This window comes from Sinocyclocheilus rhinocerous, unplaced genomic scaffold, assembly GCF_001515625.1.
Source record: "Sinocyclocheilus rhinocerous isolate Xijiao unplaced genomic scaffold, SAMN03320098_v1.1 scaffold1822, whole genome shotgun sequence".
NCBI classification, from domain to species: Eukaryota; Metazoa; Chordata; class Actinopteri; order Cypriniformes; family Cyprinidae; genus Sinocyclocheilus; species Sinocyclocheilus rhinocerous.
In genome coordinates this window covers 686,904-706,920 of record NW_015638936.1, presented here as the reverse complement: position 1 = coordinate 706,920, position 20,017 = coordinate 686,904, and the positions used below count along the sequence as shown (strand labels likewise).

Here is a 20,017-nt window from a genome sequence, read left to right as displayed (position 1 = left end):
TATGTGTATATATATATATATATATATATATATATGTATATATATACACCTTGCTACGTGTACTGCGTTAGGCTAACCGAGACTTGTCATTTGCACTTATATATTGTTGCTCTTTTGTTAGTTTTGACTGCTTTTATTGTCCTCATTTGTAAGTCGCTTTGGATAAAAGCGTCTGCTAAATGACTAAATGTAAATGTAAATGTACCCTAGAAGTAATTAAACTCACAAGCCTGTTATATACCATTACCCTGATTGATGTATGCAATCACTAGGTTACAAACCTAACCAAGTAGCCTAATAATAGTATAGCTGCTGTCACCGTTGTCAATGGGTGCCACGGTTTAAACAGATGAAAATGAAAGCGTGCAAGTAAGTCCTGCCTTGAAAAGAAAATTCTCCAGAAATCTCTCTAGAAAGTTCAGTTTGAGGGAGGTGTGTACATAAACATTTATTGCACAACACAGCTTACAGTCAAACACTATTATTGGATGCAAATAAAACGGGTACTACAGCTTTAAGAGCTTAAAGATACATGTAATTGTTTTATACCAAATAACAACAAATGCAGCACTGTATCGAATTCTAAACTTCAAACCACGTGATTCACGTAAGATTTAAATACCCTATGACGTGTTTAAATGGAGCGTGGAAAAAAATGACCGTTAAAACGGTTGGCATTTAAACGCAGTTCTGAGGGAATGTCAGCTAAATTCTTATTAGCGCAAAACTACGTGTATTTGTTTTCAATGACAGCCTTTCAAAATAAAATAAACCACACCTCACTACTGTTGTGCACGAATTTGTGCCTTTAATAAGACTACAAACATATACTCCATCAGTCCCTATTATATGTCACTAGTTCGCTTGAACACCGCTAACGTTACATTTCTGCACCCACACCCATGAGGGTTAACGTTAATCAGTCATAAATCCTGCTTTTTCTTACCTGTTGATATGTAATATAACGCTCCTGTGGACGCGTCCAGCACACGTTCAGAGTTTATGTTTACATCGACGTTAATGCAGATATGTTTTGTAATGTCATGACAGACTGAAAGAGCGCCAGCAGAATGAACGCGAAGCTACGGTAATATTCTAGAGCCTTTGTGACACCGGATGTGACGACACATGCATGCGGCGCTCCCGCGGTGGGGTTAAAACGAAACACACACATAATAAAATAATAATAATAACAATACGCGGTGGAGAATAATTTGCAAGATCTGTTGATGAATTCCGTTGATATTATGCTTTCTTTTCACGATATGTTCTACATGTCTAGGCTGTTGTTGTCAACATTTATTTTGTTAAAGTATATTACTTTAAGAAACAAACAATCAACTTTTAAAGTGTGTTTAATACAATCTGACGGATGAGGTTTTATCTACACGCGTAAAATGCTGGAAAAGCTTTGCAGCCAAAGCTAGGGAATTCTTCAAAATAAAAGTCTAGACAAGAAATCTTAAATGGTACAAATTGAGAACAAGAAAAAGGATTGCATTTGCTGTCAGACACCGAATAATTAAATAACCACAAAACTATGTTTTTGATTCTTCTTTTTGTTGTTTAGGGCTTGGTTTATGTATTTTGTAACATTTTTGAGTTGCAATGACACTTGCCCTAAATTTTCTCTGACATGGATATATTCAAATTGGGAAATTTTCACATGTAATTAGTCTGATTATTTGCAGAAATTTATAACCCTGGCCGTGTTCATGAATTGTAACCATTTTTGTGAACGTTGTAAGCGCAAAATTCCAAATTAAAAGTCCTATTATCATTCTACATAACCTGAAACATAAATAAATGAATGAATAAATAAAAGTGTGTGTATGTGTGTGTTTTCTTTCCCTCTATATAGTCAGTATAGGGTAAATTAATGAGAAGAAAAAAAATAATAATACAGTAAACGGGATTGTTAAGTTTGAACTAATACAAACAAACAGTTTCAGTATGCGAATGTTTGTGTGAATCTGAGAAGGGTGAATTTTAATCATGAACATGTTCCAGTGGCTACGAACCTCAGTGTAAAATTTCAACACCCAAACCTAGCCACAAAAGAAATGTTGCATTTTTATTAAAAGAAAAACAAACAAACACTGTACCAAAGTGCATTTGTAAGGTTACGAGACAATAGTCTGCATTCAGTGAGGTAGAGAAAATAACACTTGCTTGTGTTAGTAAAAACCACATTAATTTCTTACACAACGTTCATTTGAAATCCCATGATGTCTTCATTTATGAAAGATGGCCGTAAATAATAATACTTAAGTAAACTTAACACAACAAATGAAACACCACAAGGCAGTATTCAGTCAGTAACGCACGACAGCATTAGAATATTGCACATTTCGTATTATCCCACACCTCATGAACATTACAGTGATTTAAATAATCTAGCTTTTACCCTGATCTCGTAAATTAAAAAGGATTCGGAATCCAGCAGCTGAAGTGTTTTGATTCAAGTAACAGTTAAGAGCAGTGTGCTTGCTTGATGAATACAAACTCTCCCCCGTGCAGTGTAAACGGTCCGTTGCTTTCCTGTCCGGTTTCAACACCTGTCGAAGCAGGGGTACAGCGGGTTCACCTGGTAAGCCGTGCTGGGCACGTTCACCTTGGCATCCATGGTCTGTGTGAGACCGTGCAGAGGGGCCGTGGAGACCTGCATTGGTGCCGTATGTGTCAGATATGTTGCAGGACCTTGAGAAGACACTACCACCGGCTGACAGCTCTGCTGCATGTATTGCGTGTTCGGCCGCTGCATGTACTGATGCAAGGACACACTCTGACCCCGGACGGGATACACCATCTGTGCAGGCTGAGCACTCGGCTGCGGGCATTTCTGCTTGTTTGCTTCCTTTACGTCACTGTCATGAGCACTGAGAGAGCGAGGGAGAGGATATTAGGGAAGATGATGATTTCCATGTTTGTAGCATCAAAATGACCATTCAACTAGAACACAATATTTTCAGTCATTTTAGTACTTAAAGTGAAACTGAATGAAAATGAGAAATGATGCCTTTGCAACTAGCTGAAATAAAATAAGTTAATGATTTTTAGTTAATGTTGAGTTTATTTCAAGTAACAAAAAATGCAGAAATGCATTCTGTAACGTTGTATATGCATCCAATCAACTTGCATTTACAAGCATTCAGTAAAGCTGCATATGCATCAATTCAAGTTGCATTTGCATGCATCCCAAACATTTGTATTTGCATCAATGAAATTGCATTTACATGCATTCAGTAAAGATGTAAATACAACTTAAATGCATGCATTTACATCTTTACTGTATCTACAACTTTACTGAATGCACTCAATTTGCATTTACATGCATTCAGTAAAGTTACATATGCATCAATTCAAGTTGTATTTACATGCATTCCATAGTTTGTATATGCATGAATAAAGTTGCATTTACATGCATTCAGTGAAGATGTAAATGCAACTTAAATGCATGCATTTACATCTTTACTGTATGCAAGTATGTAACAATGCTTGCATGTACAATTTTAATGCATGTAAACGCAACTTGAATTTATGCTTATGCAACTTTATTGAATGCAAGTAAATGCATTCAGTAAAGTTGTATATGCATCTATTCAAGTTTCATTTACATGCATTAAAATTGTACATGCATGCAGTCAAACTGTACTTACATGCATTCCATTTGTATGGTTTTTTGTTAACGATAACAACCCTGGGTCAAACTCACATTAGAAGTCTCTCCACGCAGGGCAGCAGCTGCTCCCAGGTGTACGCTGACAGACGCTGCAGGCGCGGAGGCCAGGTCGGAGACAGACGCAAGATTACCCTGGAGGAGGCAACACACGCCGCAGCAACCAGGGACGGGACGAATCGCAGAAATGCATGGTCTTGACAGAAAAAGGAAATGTAAAAGAACAAAACATTCTGATTCTCTATATCATGCAGTTCTTATACACTCCCACAAACATTCAACAGGTGAAAATGCACTGCATCTGAATTAAACTCTGCACCTTGTAAAGAGACCTCTAGGAAGTAGTCAGCATATTTGGACATGTACAGCATGGTCTTCTCCATGCACACCATCGGCCAGCCGTCATGCAGGTCCGTCTCATTCACAGCGACCGGCAGGTAGTACTCTATGAAGTGAGCAGCGGTGGGGAGGTACAGGTTCCACTGAAACGTCTCGAGGAGCAGCAGCTCCATATGCAGCAGACCCTGTTTGGTCAGAACCAGGTTCATAGAGCTCATGCAGCCCAGACTGTTCAGTGTCTCCAGCTTCGGGACGCAGTCTTCTCTCTCCTCAAACTTACCTGGATAATAAAAGTGGTTATGCTGAGTGGTTATGGCGCAATACTATGTGGTGTGCTTTGTGCATCTCACACAATAACAGAATATCACAATCACAATAACAGGAGTATGACTCTTACTGGCCAAAAGCAAGCAGGACAGCGCGACCATGTGAAGCTGCTGTACTGAGATGTCATAGCGGTCCATGAACAGGTCCAGCAGATAAACAGCCAAGTGTCTGGCCGCCGGGCAAAGCTTGAAGCGATTGCTGACTATAGCGATAAGGTCTGCAAAATATCGTCTAAGGCTCAGCTGTGGGGACTGGCCTTTGTACGCAGGCAACCGCAGCTCCTGAAAGACATCCAACGAGACAACCACACTGCAATTAATATGTTTTATAATATTGATTTGTGCAATAATCAGTTTAAGTTGCACATGCATGCAATTGCCAAATTAAGTTGCATATGCATGCACTGAATTTGTAATATACTGTATATTTATATTAATTTGTAAGTCGCTTTGGATAAACGCGTCTGCTAAATGACAATGTAAATGTAAATTTGCATTTATATACATTTAAATGTTGCATGTGCATGCATACAAAGTGCATTTACAAGAATTCAATAAAGTTGCATGCATTCATACATTGAAGTTGCATTTATATGAATTCAGAACAGTTGCATATGCATGCATGTAAACAAAATTTACATGAATTCACTAAAGTTGCATATTATACATGCATTCAATCAAGTTGCTTTATTCATGCTTTCAAGCTGCATTTACATAAATTCAGAAAAGTTGCATATGAATGCATTCAGTAAAGTTGCATATGCATACATTCAAGTTGCATTTACATGAATTCAGTAAAGTTGCATATGCATGCATGCATGCACTACATTACAAAATCCAAAAGACAATTTCACTACCATGACAATTTTGTAATAACAGATTTGTGCAAGGTTCATGTGCATGCATGTTCGATGGCACCAAAAACCAACACAATGACAGGAATACAAACTTTGTAACGCAGGGCCTGATAGATGTCCTCTGCAAGTTCTCCTTTCCACCACTGACCCTCCAGCTCCATTGGGCTCCTGGAATATATGAGGTTTAAAGATCAGATCAGCTCCATTGAGCAAAAAGCACCTCAATGCATCCCAAGACAAATCAAAGCTCCAGCAACACTCAGCACTGATGACGGTGAGACCGCTGAAGGTCTTGGTTGGTCCAGCACACTTCAGGAGGAGAAGATCATTTAGAGTAACAAGCCTGGGTCTTCCTCAGTGTGCACAATAGTTATTGGGTCAAACAAACCAATGCATATCACAGGCAACATAACGGAATGACTTACTATACAATATACATTACAAAACATACAAAACATACAATAACCTACTATAAATCAAAGGGTCATGTCAATAATAGAATAGCGCAACATGTTTAACTTTTAAAGGGAAAAAGCAGACGATGAAAACTTTTCAGAGTCTAGAATCAGTAAAGAACTCACCGCACACAAGGACGCCTGCATACAGACAGTACAATGAAAACTAGCAGCCGAACAAACTTACTCGGATAATCAAAGTGTAACTCAAATCAAAGTTTACACTGTGTTCACGAGCAAAGAAACAGCACACAGCACGGCGAGCGCATTGCCAATCTCAGCCAATCAAAACCCGCCTTACAATCACAGAGCGCGACCAATCAGAATTAAGCTTTCATCAGCGTCAAGGCACGAATGTTTGTCGAGTGTCAAAGAGCAGCTAATCACAGAATTACACTGACAAAAGTGGTGGGAAAACATAAGAAGAAAACAACTTGCACGTGACACCTAAAAGAAACACAATTTTCACTATTAGCTGTTTGTAAAGTTTGTAAAACACCTTTCAACCCAAATATCGGAGCCTGCTATAACAAGATCTCACCGCTAGAGGCCGCCCTCTCCTCAATAATGATCACAGCATATAACCTTTGATTTTCTACAGAATGCAAATTGTATGAAATGCTTGTTTTTTTACTAATATAGTAATTTTGCTATATCATTCCTAACAATGTTTTGCCACACATTTGTCAAACATTACATTTACATTTAGTAATTGAACAAATGCTTTTATTCAAAATGACATAAACATTAGAAAAAAACAAAAGCAAATTACTGCAGGGAAAACAAAGTCTCGCAAAAGTGAGATGTATGTAAGTCATGTTAGCACCCTGAGCAGAAGTGTAAATGCAGAACAAACTCAATCTATTAGCATGTATTCAAAGACAGACTGTACTTTCCTTTTTAGATTTGTGTTTTCCTTATGCCTTAAAAAGTGCTCCCAGACCTGTCCAGTTTTTTGATAATTACATTTTTTTGTACTTTTTACTTTTTATTTATTTATTTTATTTATGATGATGATGATTATTTTGAGTAATAGATTTAAACCAATGTTGGCTTGTGATGACCTTTGGCTTTGTGCATCATGCCATAAAAACATGCCATTGAAGCATAGCTTCACAGGGGTACAGCGGGTTCACCTGGTAAGCCCTGCCTGGCATGTTGACCTTAGCATCCATGGTCTGTGTCTGCGTGAGCCCCTGCATTGAGGCCGTATGTGTCAGATATGTTGCAGGACCTTGAGAAGACACTACCACCGGCTGGCAGCTCTGCTGCATGTATTGCGTGTTCGGCCGCTGCATGTACTGATGCAAGGACACACTCTGACCCCGGACGGGATACACCATCTGTGCAGGCTGAGCACTCGGCTGCGGGCATTTCTGCTTGTTTGCTTCCTTTACGTCACTGTCATGAGCACTGAGAGAGCGAGGGAGAGGATATTAGGGAAGATGATGATTTCCATGTTTGTAGCATCAAAATGACCATTCAACTAGAACACAATATTTTCAGTCATTTTAGTACTTAAAGTGAAACTGAATGAAAATGAGAAATGATGCCTTTGCAACTAGCTGAAATAAAATAAGTTAATGATTTTTAGTTAATGTTGAGTTTATTTCAAGTAACAAAAAATGCAGAAATGCATTCTGTAACGTTGTATATGCATCCAATCAACTTGCATTTACAAGCATTCAGTAAAGCTGCATATGCATCAATTCAAGTTGCATTTGCATGCATCCCAAACATTTGTATTTGCATCAATGAAATTGCATTTACATGCATTCAGTAAAGATGTAAATACAACTTAAATGCATGCATTTACATCTTTACTGTATCTACAACTTTACTGAATGCACTCAATTTGCATTTACATGCATTCAGTAAAGTTACATATGCATCAATTCAAGTTGTATTTACATGCATTCCATAGTTTGTATATGCATGAATAAAGTTGCATTTACATGCATTCAGTGAAGATGTAAATGCAACTTAAATGCATGCATTTACATCTTTACTGTATGCAAGTAAATGTAACTTGAATGCATGCATATACAATTTTACTGAATATATGTAAATGCAACTTGAATTAATGCTTATGCAACTTTATTGAATGCATGTACTGTAAATGCAAATTGAACGCATTCAGTAAGCATCTATTCAAGCTGCATTTATATGCATTCAGTAAAGTTGTACATGCATGCATTCAAACTGTATTTACATGCATTCCATTTGTATGGCTTTTCGTTAAGGATAACAACTCTGGGTGAAACTCACATTAGAAGTCTCTCCACGCAGGGCAGCAGCTGCTCCCAGGTGTACGCTGACAGACGCTGCAGGCGCGGAGGCCAGGTCGGAGACAGACGCAAGATTACCCTGGAGGAGGCAACACACGCCGCAGCAACCAGGGACGGGACGAATCGCAGAAATGCATGGTCTTGACAGAAAAAGGAAATGTAAAAGAACAAAACATTCTGATTCTCTATATCATGCAGTTCTTATACACTCCCACAAACATTCAACAGGTGAAAATGCACTGCATCTGAATTAAACTCTGCACCTTGTAAAGAGACCTCTAAGAAGTAGTCAGCATATTTGGACATGTACAGCATGGTCTTCTCCATGCACACCATCGGCCAGCCGTCATGCAGGTCCGTCTCATTCACAGCGACCGGCAGGTAGTACTCTATGAAGTGAGCAGCGGTGGGGAGGTACAGGTTCCACTGAAACGTCTCGAGGAGCAGCAGCTCCATATGCAGCAGACCCTGTTTGGTCAGAACCAGGTTCATAGAGCTCATGCAGCCCAGACTGTTCAGTGTCTCCAGCTTCGGGACGCAGTCTTCTCTCTCCTCAAACTTACCTGGATAATAAAAGTGGTTATGCTGAGTGGTTATGGCGCAATACTATGTGGTGTGCTTTGTGCATCTCACACAATAACAGAATATCACAATCACAATAACAGGAGTATGACTCTTACTGGCCAAAAGCAAGCAGGACAGCGCAACCATGTGAAGCTGCTGTACTGAGATGTCATAGCGGTCCATGAACAGGTCCAGCAGATAAACAGCCAAGTGTCTGGCCGCCGGGCAAAGCTTGAAGCGATTGCTGACTATAGCGATAAGGTCTGCAAAATATCGTCTAAGGCTCAGCTGTGGGGACTGGCCTTTGTACGCAGGCAACCGCAGCTCCTGAAAGACATCCAACGAGACAACCACACTGCAATTAATATGTTTTATAATATTGATTTGTGCAATAATCAGTTTAAGTTGCACATGCATGCAATTGCCAAATTAAGTTGCATATGCATGCACTGAATTTGTAATATACTGTATATTTATATTAATTTGTAAGTCGCTTTGGATAAACGCGTCTGCTAAATGACAATGTAAATGTAAATTTGCATTTATATACATTTAAATGTTGCATGTGCATGCATACAAAGTGCATTTACAAGAATTCAATAAAGTTGCATGCATTCATACATTGAAGTTGCATTTATATGAATTCAGAACAGTTGCATATGCATGCATGTAAACAAAATTTACATGAATTCACTAAAGTTGCATATTATACATGCATTCAATCAAGTTGCTTTATTCATGCTTTCAAGCTGCATTTACATAAATTCAGAAAAGTTGCATATGAATGCATTCAGTAAAGTTGCATATGCATACATTCAAGTTGCATTTACATGAATTCAGTAAAGTTGCATATGCATGCATGCATGCACTACATTACAAAATCCAAAAGACAATTTCACTACCATGACAATTTTGTAATAACAGATTTGTGCAAGGTTCATGTGCATGCATGTTCGATGGCACCAAAAACCAACACAATGACAGGAATACAAACTTTGTAACGCAGGGCCTGATAGATGTCCTCTGCAAGTTCTCCTTTCCACCACTGACCCTCCAGCTCCATTGGGCTCCTGGAATATATGAGGTTTAAAGATCAGATCAGCTCCATTGAGCAAAAAGCACCTCAATGCATCCCAAGACAAATCAAAGCTCCAGCAACACTCAGCACTGATGACGGTGAGACCGCTGAAGGTCTTGGTTGGTCCAGCACACTTCAGGAGGAGAAGATCATTTAGAGTAACAAGCCTGGGTCTTCCTCAGTGTGCACAATAGTTATTGGGTCAAACAAACCAATGCATATCACAGGCAACATAACGGAATGACAATACATACAATATACATTACAAAACATACAAAACATACAATAACCTACTATAAATCAAAGGGTCATGTCAATAATAGAATAGCGCAACATGTTTAACTTTTAAAGGGAAAAAGCAGACGATGAAAACTTTTCAGAGTCTAGAATCAGTAAAGAACTCACCGCACACAAGGACGCCTGCATACAGACAGTACAATGAAAACTAGCAGCCGAACAAACTTACTCGGATAATCAAAGTGTAACTCAAATCAAAGTTTACACTGTGTTCACGAGCAAAGAAACAGCACACAGCACGGCGAGCGCATTGCCAATCTCAGCCAATCAAAACCCGCCTTACAATCACAGAGCGCGACCAATCAGAATTAAGCTTTCATCAGCGTCAAGGCACGAATGTTTGTCGAGTGTCAAAGAGCAACTAATCACAGAATTACACTGACAAAAGTGGTGGGAAAACATAAGAAGAAAACAACTTGCACGTGACACCTAAAAGAAACACAATTTTCACTATTAGCTGTTTGTAAAACACCTTTCACACCTTTCAACCCAAATATCGGAGCCTGCTATAACAAGATCTCACCGCTAGAGGCCGCCCTAATGATCACAATGATCACAGCATATAACCTTTGATTTTCTACAGAATGCAAATTGTATGAAATGCTTGTTTTTTTACTAATATAGTAATTTTGCTATATCATTCCTAACAATGTTTTGCCACACATTTGTCAAACATTACATTTACATTTAGTAATTGAACAAATGCTTTTATTCAAAATGACATAAACATTAGAAAAAAACAAAAGCAAATTACTGCAGGGAAAACAAAGTCTCGCAAAAGTGAGATGTATGTAAGTCATGTTAGCACCCTGAGCAGAAGTGTAAATGCAGAACAAACTCAATCTATTAGCATGTATTCAAAGACAGACTGTACTTTCCTTTTTAGATTTGTGTTTTCCTTATGCCTTAAAAAGTGCTCCCAGACCTGTCCAGTTTTTTGGTAATTAACTTTTTACTTTTTATTTATTTATTTTATTTATGATGATGATGATTATTTTGAGTAATAGATTTAAACCAATGTTGGCTTGTGATGACCTTTGGCTTTGTGCATCATGCCATAAAAACATGCCATTGAAGCATAGCTTCATTTCTAACTTATATTTTTGCATTGAAATGTAAAAACAATACACGTTAATTTGATTTAAACATTCAGCATTTTTTATTTTATTATTGAAACATTTTTTACATTTACAACATTTACTTTTGCCCCATGCACGGCCCTCAGTAAATATTGATTTTTGGTTCTTTGTATTAAAAGTTTGAGCACCTCTGATTTAAATGACAAATATTCTATCAATATGAGATTGTAGCTATTGATTCTTAAAACGCATCTTTTCTCCCAATATTTTTACATCCTTGATATCTAAGCAATGTGATTCTCCTGACTTTTCCATGACTTACTTTTTGAATGAATAATTTCTATTTTAATAATCATAATAATTGTCTTTTTGAGACTTGGAAATCACAGTTTTAGCTTGAAAGCATGACATTATTGACTTAAATGGCCATGAATTGAATAGCAATTACAAAAAAGTAAAAATAGATTAAACAAATAAAGTAAAAATAACAAATAATTTCTACATTGTTAGAATGTGTGTGTGTGTGTGTGTTTACTCTTTTCTCACATTCTCATTGACGCAGTGTGTAATAAACTGCTCAGCATGTAAGTGCTGTGTGCCTCTATACGGTCGTTATAAACAGTGCTGAATGATGTGTGTTGAAAGAGGAAGCACATGCTGTCTTCACAGGGCTGTGCACATCATGTGTGTAATAAACTGCTCAGCATGTAAGTGCTGTGTGCCTCTATATGGTCGTTATAAACAGTGCTGAATGATGTGTGTTGAAAGAGGAAGCACATGCTGTCTTCACAGGGCTGTGCACATCAAGTCTGTGGCATGAATGAGCTTCTTTCATTAACAGAAAGCCTACATGTAACTAGGCATTAATGCATGGAAAAATGCATGCAATTTAGACAATGCAGTTAGACATTAGTACGATGTGGCATGCAGGTAATCCATTCTTGTCATGAGCTGCTTTTGTCCCCGGATTGAACTGTCATGGCTGCCGCGCGCTGTTGACTGACTCTGGTTGGACGGGAGGCGGAAAAGCGCTGTAAGTCTGGTCACCTTCGACACTTTTACATGCACTTATATGCGTTTTCACATATGCATTGCATAAACTTTGACTTTGAAGCAGAGTGAAAGTTTTATTAGTGGAAATGCAGTGTCGGACGCGCATAATGGCATGCACGATTTGAAAAACATGTTTGTTGGTCAACTTTAAATAGGCAAGTCTGCATAGTTGCTAAAGTAAACTCTATCGCAGGCTATTGGCTTTGCATTTTACATCGCACTGCATTAAGTTTGATCTGAAACGATTTTAAAACTTTATAACACGTTCATTGCATTGTGACACAGGGTGAATTAGGCAGCTGAACCACAGGTGCAAACTGATTGTACTTTATTTAACTCGTTCAACTCACGGTGCATGCTTAGTACATTATATCTGATCATATAATTTCTAACATTTTATGTCTTTTGAGATGCATGGATCAGTATGCACGTGTATATTAAGACAAAGATGAGAGGAAGACTATTAAATACTCGTGTAGTGAAACTATGCTTTCAAAACAATACAGTACCATGGTACAGTGATGTTAATCCCATGGTACTTTGATGTGTATCATGGGATTAAAAGACTATCATATTACAACGGAATTTACAAGAAGGTTCCAGTGTATTTCAAAGAATACCATGGTATTACCATGGTACATGTTTAGAAAACACTAGTACTGAACTCATAGTCATTTATTTGTTACACACATGTTGCATAAGCAGTTAAGGAATAATAATTAAAAAGTAAACATAACAAAGGAGGACTGAGTACACATATACATGTACTATCATGTATATACCATGTTCAAAAATCATGGTAATACCATAGTACAGAGCATTTAATGCACACTTAAGTTTAGGTTCATTCAAATATATTGACTTGTAATAAAGATGTTGTAGTCCGGTTTTGGGTAACTAACTAAGGTAACGTTATAAATGACATTTCAAAGAAGACCAAGTTCTGTTTTTTAAAGAAAAATCTTGATGTACACACTGTATATGTAACAGTTTTTAAAATCTTTGTCATATGTGGTAAGATTTCGATCATAAACACTAGTTAATAATTCAATTGAATGTCCATTGAATAGTTTACGCAGCATGCATTACAATAATTACTCAAAATTACAAGAGAAAATGTAATAAACAAAAGCAGAAAATGCATATGTACTGTATGCACTGCAAAAATGATTTTCTTGCTCAATATTTTTTGTCTTGTTTTCAGTATAAATATCTAAATATTCTTAAATCAAGATACATGTTGAGAGGCAAAATGACTTGTATAATGATATAAAGCCTTGTTTTCTAAAAATTGTATCATAATTAAGTGAGTTTATGCTTAAACAAAGAAAAAAATCTGTCGATGGGGTCAGAAAAATAAACTTACTCAGTATTTTTGTCTTGTTTTTAGTATAAATGTATAAATATTCTTAAGTCAAGTTACATTTGCTTGAGAGGCAAAATGACATTAAAAATATCAAGTCTTTTATTCTGAAAAAAATTATTAAAATTTAAACAGAGTTTATGCTTAAAACAAGAAGAAAATCTGTTAATGGGGAAATAATAAACTTAATTCAATGGCAAAACAAAACACTGACAGATATTTATTCTTGTTTTAACAAAGAAAAAAATCTGTCGATGGGGTCAGAAAAATAAACTTACTCAGTATTTTTGTCTTGTTTTTAGTATAAATGTATAAATATTCTTAAGTCAAGTTACATTTGCTTGAGAGGCAAAATGACATTAAGAATATCAAGTCTTTTATTCTGAAAAAAATATTAAAATTTAAACAGAGTTTATGCTTAAAACAAGAAGAAAATCTGTTAATGGGGAAATAATAAACTTAATTCAGTGGCAAAACAAAACACTGACAGATATTTATTCTTGTTTTAAGCATAAATCCACTTAATTTTGATACTTTTTTTCTAGAAAACAAGCTTTTGTCTTGTTTTCAGTATAAACAACTAAATATTCTTAAATCAAGTTACATTTACTTGAGAGGCAAACTGAATTGAGATGTCTTGCTTTCTGAAAAATTTATCAAAATTAAGTGAGTTTATGCTTAAAACAAGAAAATGTTTCTGCCAATGGGCTAAGAAAAAAACAAGATAATTTTTCCTTGTTTTAAGCATAAATTCACTTAAATTTGATCAGTTTTTCAGAAAACATATACTATTTTAAGTAGTTTCCTTTCTCAAATAAATGCATCTTAATGAAAAAAAAAAGTTTAGATATTTGTAATGGAAAACGAGAAAAATACTAAGTTAGAAAATTATTTTTTACAGTGTATCACTCATGCTCAGTATTGCAACCAGAAACATTGGTGAAAATCTAATGACACTGGTTATGCATTCTATTAATACACTGGTTAATATAATGACACTGTTGTATGGATTATTGAGTTTTGAGCATGATCTATCTAAAAGCTCAAATTTCGCTTGTCTTGTATAGGGCTCTGTACATCCAATATGAATGGGGTCAATGCCAACCCTGACACTCAGGTTGGGAATGAAGAGAGGGGCATTTGGCATAAACGCCTGCGTCTCAGGAAGGCCTCCTTTTCATTCCCTACTGAACGAAACACTGTGAAACAGGAGAGGAATGTTACAGCACGTGGATGGAAAGTAAAAGGGAAGTCCAAGAAGCAACCTCAAAGTCTTCAGGCGGTGAACACCTTCACCTGCTCCTCGTGCAACGACGGCATCTCCTTCAGACCCGGCGAATTAACAATGCATTTTAAGATCGTCCACGGAGGGAAAGGAAGCCCACCGGTGTTTCCGTGCGACATGTGTGGTTTCTCCTCGCCGGTGTTCACTACGCTTCAGCAGCACCGAATGAAACACGAGGATTGTTTGTTCGCTTGTGAGATTTGTGATGACAACGTCCAGCGAACGCTTCCCCAACTGACCAAACATTGTCAAACTCACCATGCTCTAAACGCACAATACTACTGTCTGAAATGCAAACACTCCTTCCAGGAGATTAAGCAGTTTGTGTGTCACTCGTGTTGCATTACTGATGGCAGTGCACAGAAAAACGATCTCTTAAAGCACATGGCTGCTGCGTGCCGTCAAAGGTGGAGCCGAAGAAATTGGTGGAGAAAGCGGGCAGCTGTTAAGCAAGACAGTAAGCTGTCTCGAGAGTTCAAGTACTTACTTCCAAAACCAGAACCCCAATGGACGTCCCCATTGCTCCCGTTCTCCACACCCGGTCTACTGGACGACCACGGCGTCTTGCTGGATCCAGAGAAGACCTTGGAGGAAACGCAGCAGTTTCTCGAAAGGACTGTTTGTCGTGGTAAAAACTGGCCCGCATTTCTCAAAGGCGAGCAAGATTTTGTTTCTCGCGCGCCAACAACACCCCATCCGTCACAAGCAAATGCAAAGCGGTGTACCGCGCCACACACTGGGAAAGATAAGCTAAGCGGACTCATGGAGAAGAACAATATATCCGTTCCCCCAGATTGCACTACAAAGGTGGTCGGGTTCAAGATGGTGGACGGCAAAAAGCATTTAGTTCTCAAAGTCATTCCTTCAAACAAGCGAGACGTTTCGAAGGATGCTCACACTGTGAAACCTGCCAATCAGCAAGACGAATCCAATGATGTTTCAACTGTTAATGCCTCAGGAAACTGTTCTCAGGTGACGCCTAGAAGGTCTTCGTCCCAAAGAAAGAAGCAGGAACGATATGTAGCTCAGCAGGGCATTTTGTCTTCAGTGGTTGAGAGGATAAATAGCCAACAAAATGATGGATGCAACAATCAGGAACATGCAACTATTCATCTCAGTGCATGCAACGCCTTCAACCATAATTCTGATATTCAAAGTCCCCATGCAAAAAGAGCGAATGACTGCCAAGACAAAGCCTTCAGTGAATCCGAGGAAAACTTTACCGCATGCCAAGGAGATTCAGGTTGTCATAGCGATCTGACTTCGGATACAGGTTCTTTGGAAGAAAGGTGTAGTTCACGACTCCTTAAAACTGCGTTTGATGAAGAACCCAGTCTTGCACTAGATTCAAACTTAATTCGCCATCAGCCGAAAGCATGCTCCATCTCTGGGTTTGATTGCGTGAGTCCGTCCTCTGGATCTCCCCTGAAGGATCTGCCTGAGTCTTTGTGTCAAAGTGAAGACGGGGGCCTGTTATTCCATGGCAATGCTGACAAGTGCACAAACAACATGGACCCCAGAGATTCTCTGGTCCCGGTGGGTCAGCGCGACTGTAAGAGCGAAAGCCGCAGTGCTCCAGACCTGCTTCACACGGTGGATGAGCTGCCTTTAACAACAGTCAACCATTTGCTGGATGAGGCGAGAGCGGATCGGACGTTATCGCCACACGCCAGCTCTGATGAACCTCTGAAAGATTTAACACACGCTGGAGGTAAGCATTAAGCAGAGCACTCTGGGATAAAGTGTACTTGTTGTGTTTTGTCTTTTAGACATGGTTCCCATAGTCATGGAAAATTTTAGGCAATTGTTAAAAGACTGGAAATTTCTATAGAATTGTGTTTAGTTGAATAGTTTTCGTTGTAGTTATACATAACTTGGCGTGTTGTGAGTGAGGTCTAAATAAAATTGTTTAAGTAAAGCCATGGAAAAGGAGCAGTAAAATGGTGTGGGAACCCCGTTCAGAGTAAAAGATCTGGTCTATCCTTTAAGACAGATGTACAGTGCATTCAAAATATGTACCTTGATGTTGATTGTTCGGCCAACAAAACATTGAAACTCTTTCCAGCAGACAGGAGACTCATGGTTTAGATGTTCAATATGTCTAAGCTTGCATGCATAGAGATCTAAAGTGGATACCGCTATATGAGCCGCTATATGTAAATCGCGCGCCATATTGGAACAGTCAGTGAACACTTACACATACAGTTATTTACTTGTATGAATATCTGTATATGCAGTAGTCTTTAGCAGCTGATTTTCACAGGATTTAGTTTATCATTAATGTTAGATAGTTCTGCATATAGTAAATATATTTTTTTTATTGATTTTATAAACATTATAAGAACCCTATCATAGATGTATCTATAGCAAAACGCTATAAAAATGCTAAAAAAAGCTTAGTTTTCATCTATCTGACGCCATTTGAAAAATATTTTATATTTGAAGTACTATCTATCTATCTATCTATCTATAATAATAATAATAAATAGTAATTATTAAAAAGTAATAATAAAATAATAATTATATATTTTAAATGTGTGTGTATTTTAAATATTTTAAATAAATAATAAATAATTCTTAATAAATAATTATTATCAAAACATTATTAAAGCATTTTTTTATTTACTCTGAAATGGCTCGGTAACCATTCCAAGCAATCTATTGTTGCCACAAATATTCAAAGTATTTAATGCAAGAAGTAAAAGATTGTATAAACATGTGTTCCATATGTGACCCTGGAGCACAAAACCAGTCATAAGGGTAAATTTTTCGAAATTGAGATTTATACATCATCTGAAAGCTGAATAAATAATCTTTCCATTGATGTATGGTTTGTTAGGATAGGACAATATTTGGCCGAGGCATTTGAAAATGTGAAAATCTGGAATCTGAGGGTGCAAAAAAAAATCAAAATAGTAGGAAATTTACAAAATATCTTAATGGAACATGATCTCTACTTAATATCCTAATGATGTTTGGCATAAAAGAAAAATTGATAATTTTGACCCATACAATGTATTGTTGGCTATTGCTACAAATATACCCCAGCGACTTAAGACTGCTTTTGTGCTCCAGGTTCACATATATGTATCAAAACATTGTATTTCCTCTGAAATGCTTCAGTAACCATCTTTCCAAGCAATTGATTGTTGCCACAAAATTTAAATAATTTAATGCAAAATATAGTAATTAAAAATGTTTTAAAAAACAGCATCAAAACATTTTTTTCAGCTTTATGTATTTACTCTGAAAAGACTCCTTAAACAATTCAAATGTTTTTTTTTTGTATGTTTTACTCAAAATGGCTAATGGTAATCGTTATCCAAGATATCTATTGTTGCCACAAACATTCAAAGCATTCAATGCAAGAAGTAAAATATAGTAATTAAAATGTTTTTCCACTATATATTATCAAAACATATTTTAGCTTTGTTACCAGTATTATAATACAAATACAATATTTGCCTTCATATATTTTTGTTAAAACATTTTAAAGCATGTTAGTTGCTCTTCTGCTCCATGTTTTCATCAGATGCAAGCCAGCGATCTGAGCCAGTCAACACCAGCATCTTCTCTCTCCTGCCTGATGATGCAAACTCTTCCACATCTGTCCCAGCAACAGCTTCTGGATCCAGCGAGTCAGGCATCCCTCTCGCATCGCTGAACAGAAAGCGCATGGGAGAAACGTCCTCGGCGGACTCTCCCGTCAGTAAGCGATCGACTCGGGCCTCGGAAGACGTCAGCGCCTCCGTCCTCTTCTGGGAGCCGGTGCCTCGAGACGCTCCGGCGACCCTTCGACTGATTCCCCACAGCTCCTCGCAATCCGTTAAAATCCCACGCCACAACCAGCCTGTCATAGTTCTCAACCATCCCGACACTGATATCCCCGAGGTCACAAACATCATGAAAGCGGTTCACAAGCACAAAGGCGCCGTGCGTCGCGTCGTACTTTCTCGTAAAACTCTCCGAGCTCTTTCCGAGTTTAACTGCGACGCCTTTCGCCATAATCTCGTCGCCAATTGCCACGCGTCCCACAGCAGGAGAGAATGGCCAAACGGGACCGTTAAAGAAAGGTTCAGCTTGAAACTGAGGCTCAAAAGAGTGTGTGGAAGAAAGTACACCGTAGTACCGACAGTGTCGGAGAGCATCATGCTGCAGCCGACGTTTAAATGCTGGTTTTGCGGGCGGCTTTTCACAAACCAAGAAGCCTGGGTGGGTCACGGACAGAGACATCTAATGGAAGCAACCAGAGGCTGGAACCAGCTCTTCAACAGATAGAAATGCATTCATTTTCCCGCATTAGCCATTTTTAAGAAGTGCTGTGAAGAATCAGGGTTGCTATGCAAATCTCAGGGTGAGAGAAATACAGTTGCGGTCCAAATCTGTTTCGTTCTTTGTAGTGATAAACCCTTCTCGGGCGATTGAATATTTATGATGACACGAGCAAGCAATATTTATTTTGTTCCACAATGTGAGATCGAATAGATGACAAATCACTGTGTTTTGATACGGTCAGACCAAATCCTTCTCGCACGATACCTGTGATAGATCAGGTTTTGTGAGATATTGCAGAGACCTCAGGTAATATTGTCATATTCCACTCTGTTAGCTTAATACTAATAGAAGAAGTGTGTTGACCTTCACTTCACGCTGAACAACGAGTGATTGAGCAGTAAGACATCGGTTTGTCTTAATACGTTATGTAGCTTTGCATTATTTTATTGTTTTATTTTTGACGTTTAAAACTGTCGTTTAACCATTACTGCTTGCTTTGTTGCTTTACTAATCATCTTTCAGAAGACTGAAATGTTTACAGAACTTGTTGATTCTGTTTGTAGGAGGCTACGGATCTGGTTTAGCTTCCTCTGTTTGTCACGTTACTGGTATATTTAGCATTAGTTTCAAACTACACCTGTATGCGAGAGCATATGTTGACGCAGCATTGGTGAAGCATCACTGAAATAATGTTTTGTATTTATGTGAATGGTCTATATTTATTTTTCAGCGTGCAGTCGGTTGATAAGTTACATGGGTTTGATTAAGGGTTTAATCAAGAGTTTAAATTAATTACCTTACATTTATTAAATTGTTAATGTATTATTCATGGATAAAGAATGTTGCAACTGTGATGTTTTTTGGTATCAGTAGTCAAAATTTTCCAAGAAATATTTTTATTCTCATTTATGAAGCCAAAGGTTTTTTAGGATCAGTGCACTCTAAAAAATGCTGGGTTAAAAAGGGACAAACCCAGCTATTGGGTTCAAAACATCCCAATAGCTGGGTCAAAACATCCCAATAGCTGGGTCAAAACAACCCAATAGCTGGGTCAAAACATCCCAATAGCTGGGTCAAAA

At 37.8% G+C, this 20,017-nt stretch overlaps 4 protein-coding genes across 7 annotated transcripts in view; 1 reads left to right on the top strand and 3 right to left on the bottom strand.

Annotated features, from left to right (window-relative positions):
• The window catches only part of LOC107750134 (probable E3 ubiquitin-protein ligase HERC4), a 22,735-nt gene extending 21,644 nt beyond the window's left edge, over window positions 1–1,091 (bottom strand). For all 4 annotated transcript variants that reach the window (XM_016565397.1, XM_016565396.1, XM_016565395.1 and 1 more), the window contains exon 1: window positions 947–1,091. The gene's annotated coding sequence lies outside the window, so the exon portion shown is untranslated. The remainder of the gene's footprint in view (window positions 1–946) is intronic.
• Window positions 1,092–1,629: 538 nt separating this feature from the next.
• LOC107750154 (cyclin-J-like) lies at window positions 1,630–5,942 on the bottom strand. The gene is made up of 6 exons (XM_016565421.1): window positions 5,783–5,942; window positions 5,294–5,369; window positions 4,416–4,626; window positions 3,999–4,298; window positions 3,716–3,875; window positions 1,630–2,879 (listed from the first exon to the last, which is right to left on the bottom strand). Exons 2-6 carry the CDS (start codon window positions 5,360–5,362, stop codon window positions 2,552–2,554), a joined length of 1,068 nt encoding a protein of 355 aa, XP_016420907.1. The 5' UTR covers window positions 5,363–5,369; window positions 5,783–5,942; the 3' UTR covers window positions 1,630–2,551.
• A 793-nt stretch (window positions 5,943–6,735) lies between these two features.
• On the bottom strand, window positions 6,736–10,151 carry LOC107750147 (cyclin-J-like). Its single transcript, XM_016565413.1, has 6 exons — window positions 9,992–10,151; window positions 9,503–9,578; window positions 8,625–8,835; window positions 8,208–8,507; window positions 7,925–8,084; window positions 6,736–7,069 (listed from the first exon to the last, which is right to left on the bottom strand). The coding sequence occupies exons 2-6, from the start codon at window positions 9,569–9,571 to the stop codon at window positions 6,736–6,738; spliced, it is 1,074 nt and encodes a 357-aa protein (XP_016420899.1). The 5' UTR covers window positions 9,572–9,578; window positions 9,992–10,151.
• A 1,756-nt stretch (window positions 10,152–11,907) lies between these two features.
• znf518a (zinc finger protein 518A) lies at window positions 11,908–19,185 on the top strand. Its single transcript, XM_016565393.1, has 3 exons — window positions 11,908–11,995; window positions 14,446–16,374; window positions 18,196–19,185. The coding sequence occupies exons 2-3, from the start codon at window positions 14,463–14,465 to the stop codon at window positions 18,939–18,941; spliced, it is 2,658 nt and encodes an 885-aa protein (XP_016420879.1). The 5' UTR covers window positions 11,908–11,995; window positions 14,446–14,462; the 3' UTR covers window positions 18,942–19,185.
• The last annotated feature ends 832 nt before the right edge of the window (window positions 19,186–20,017 follow it).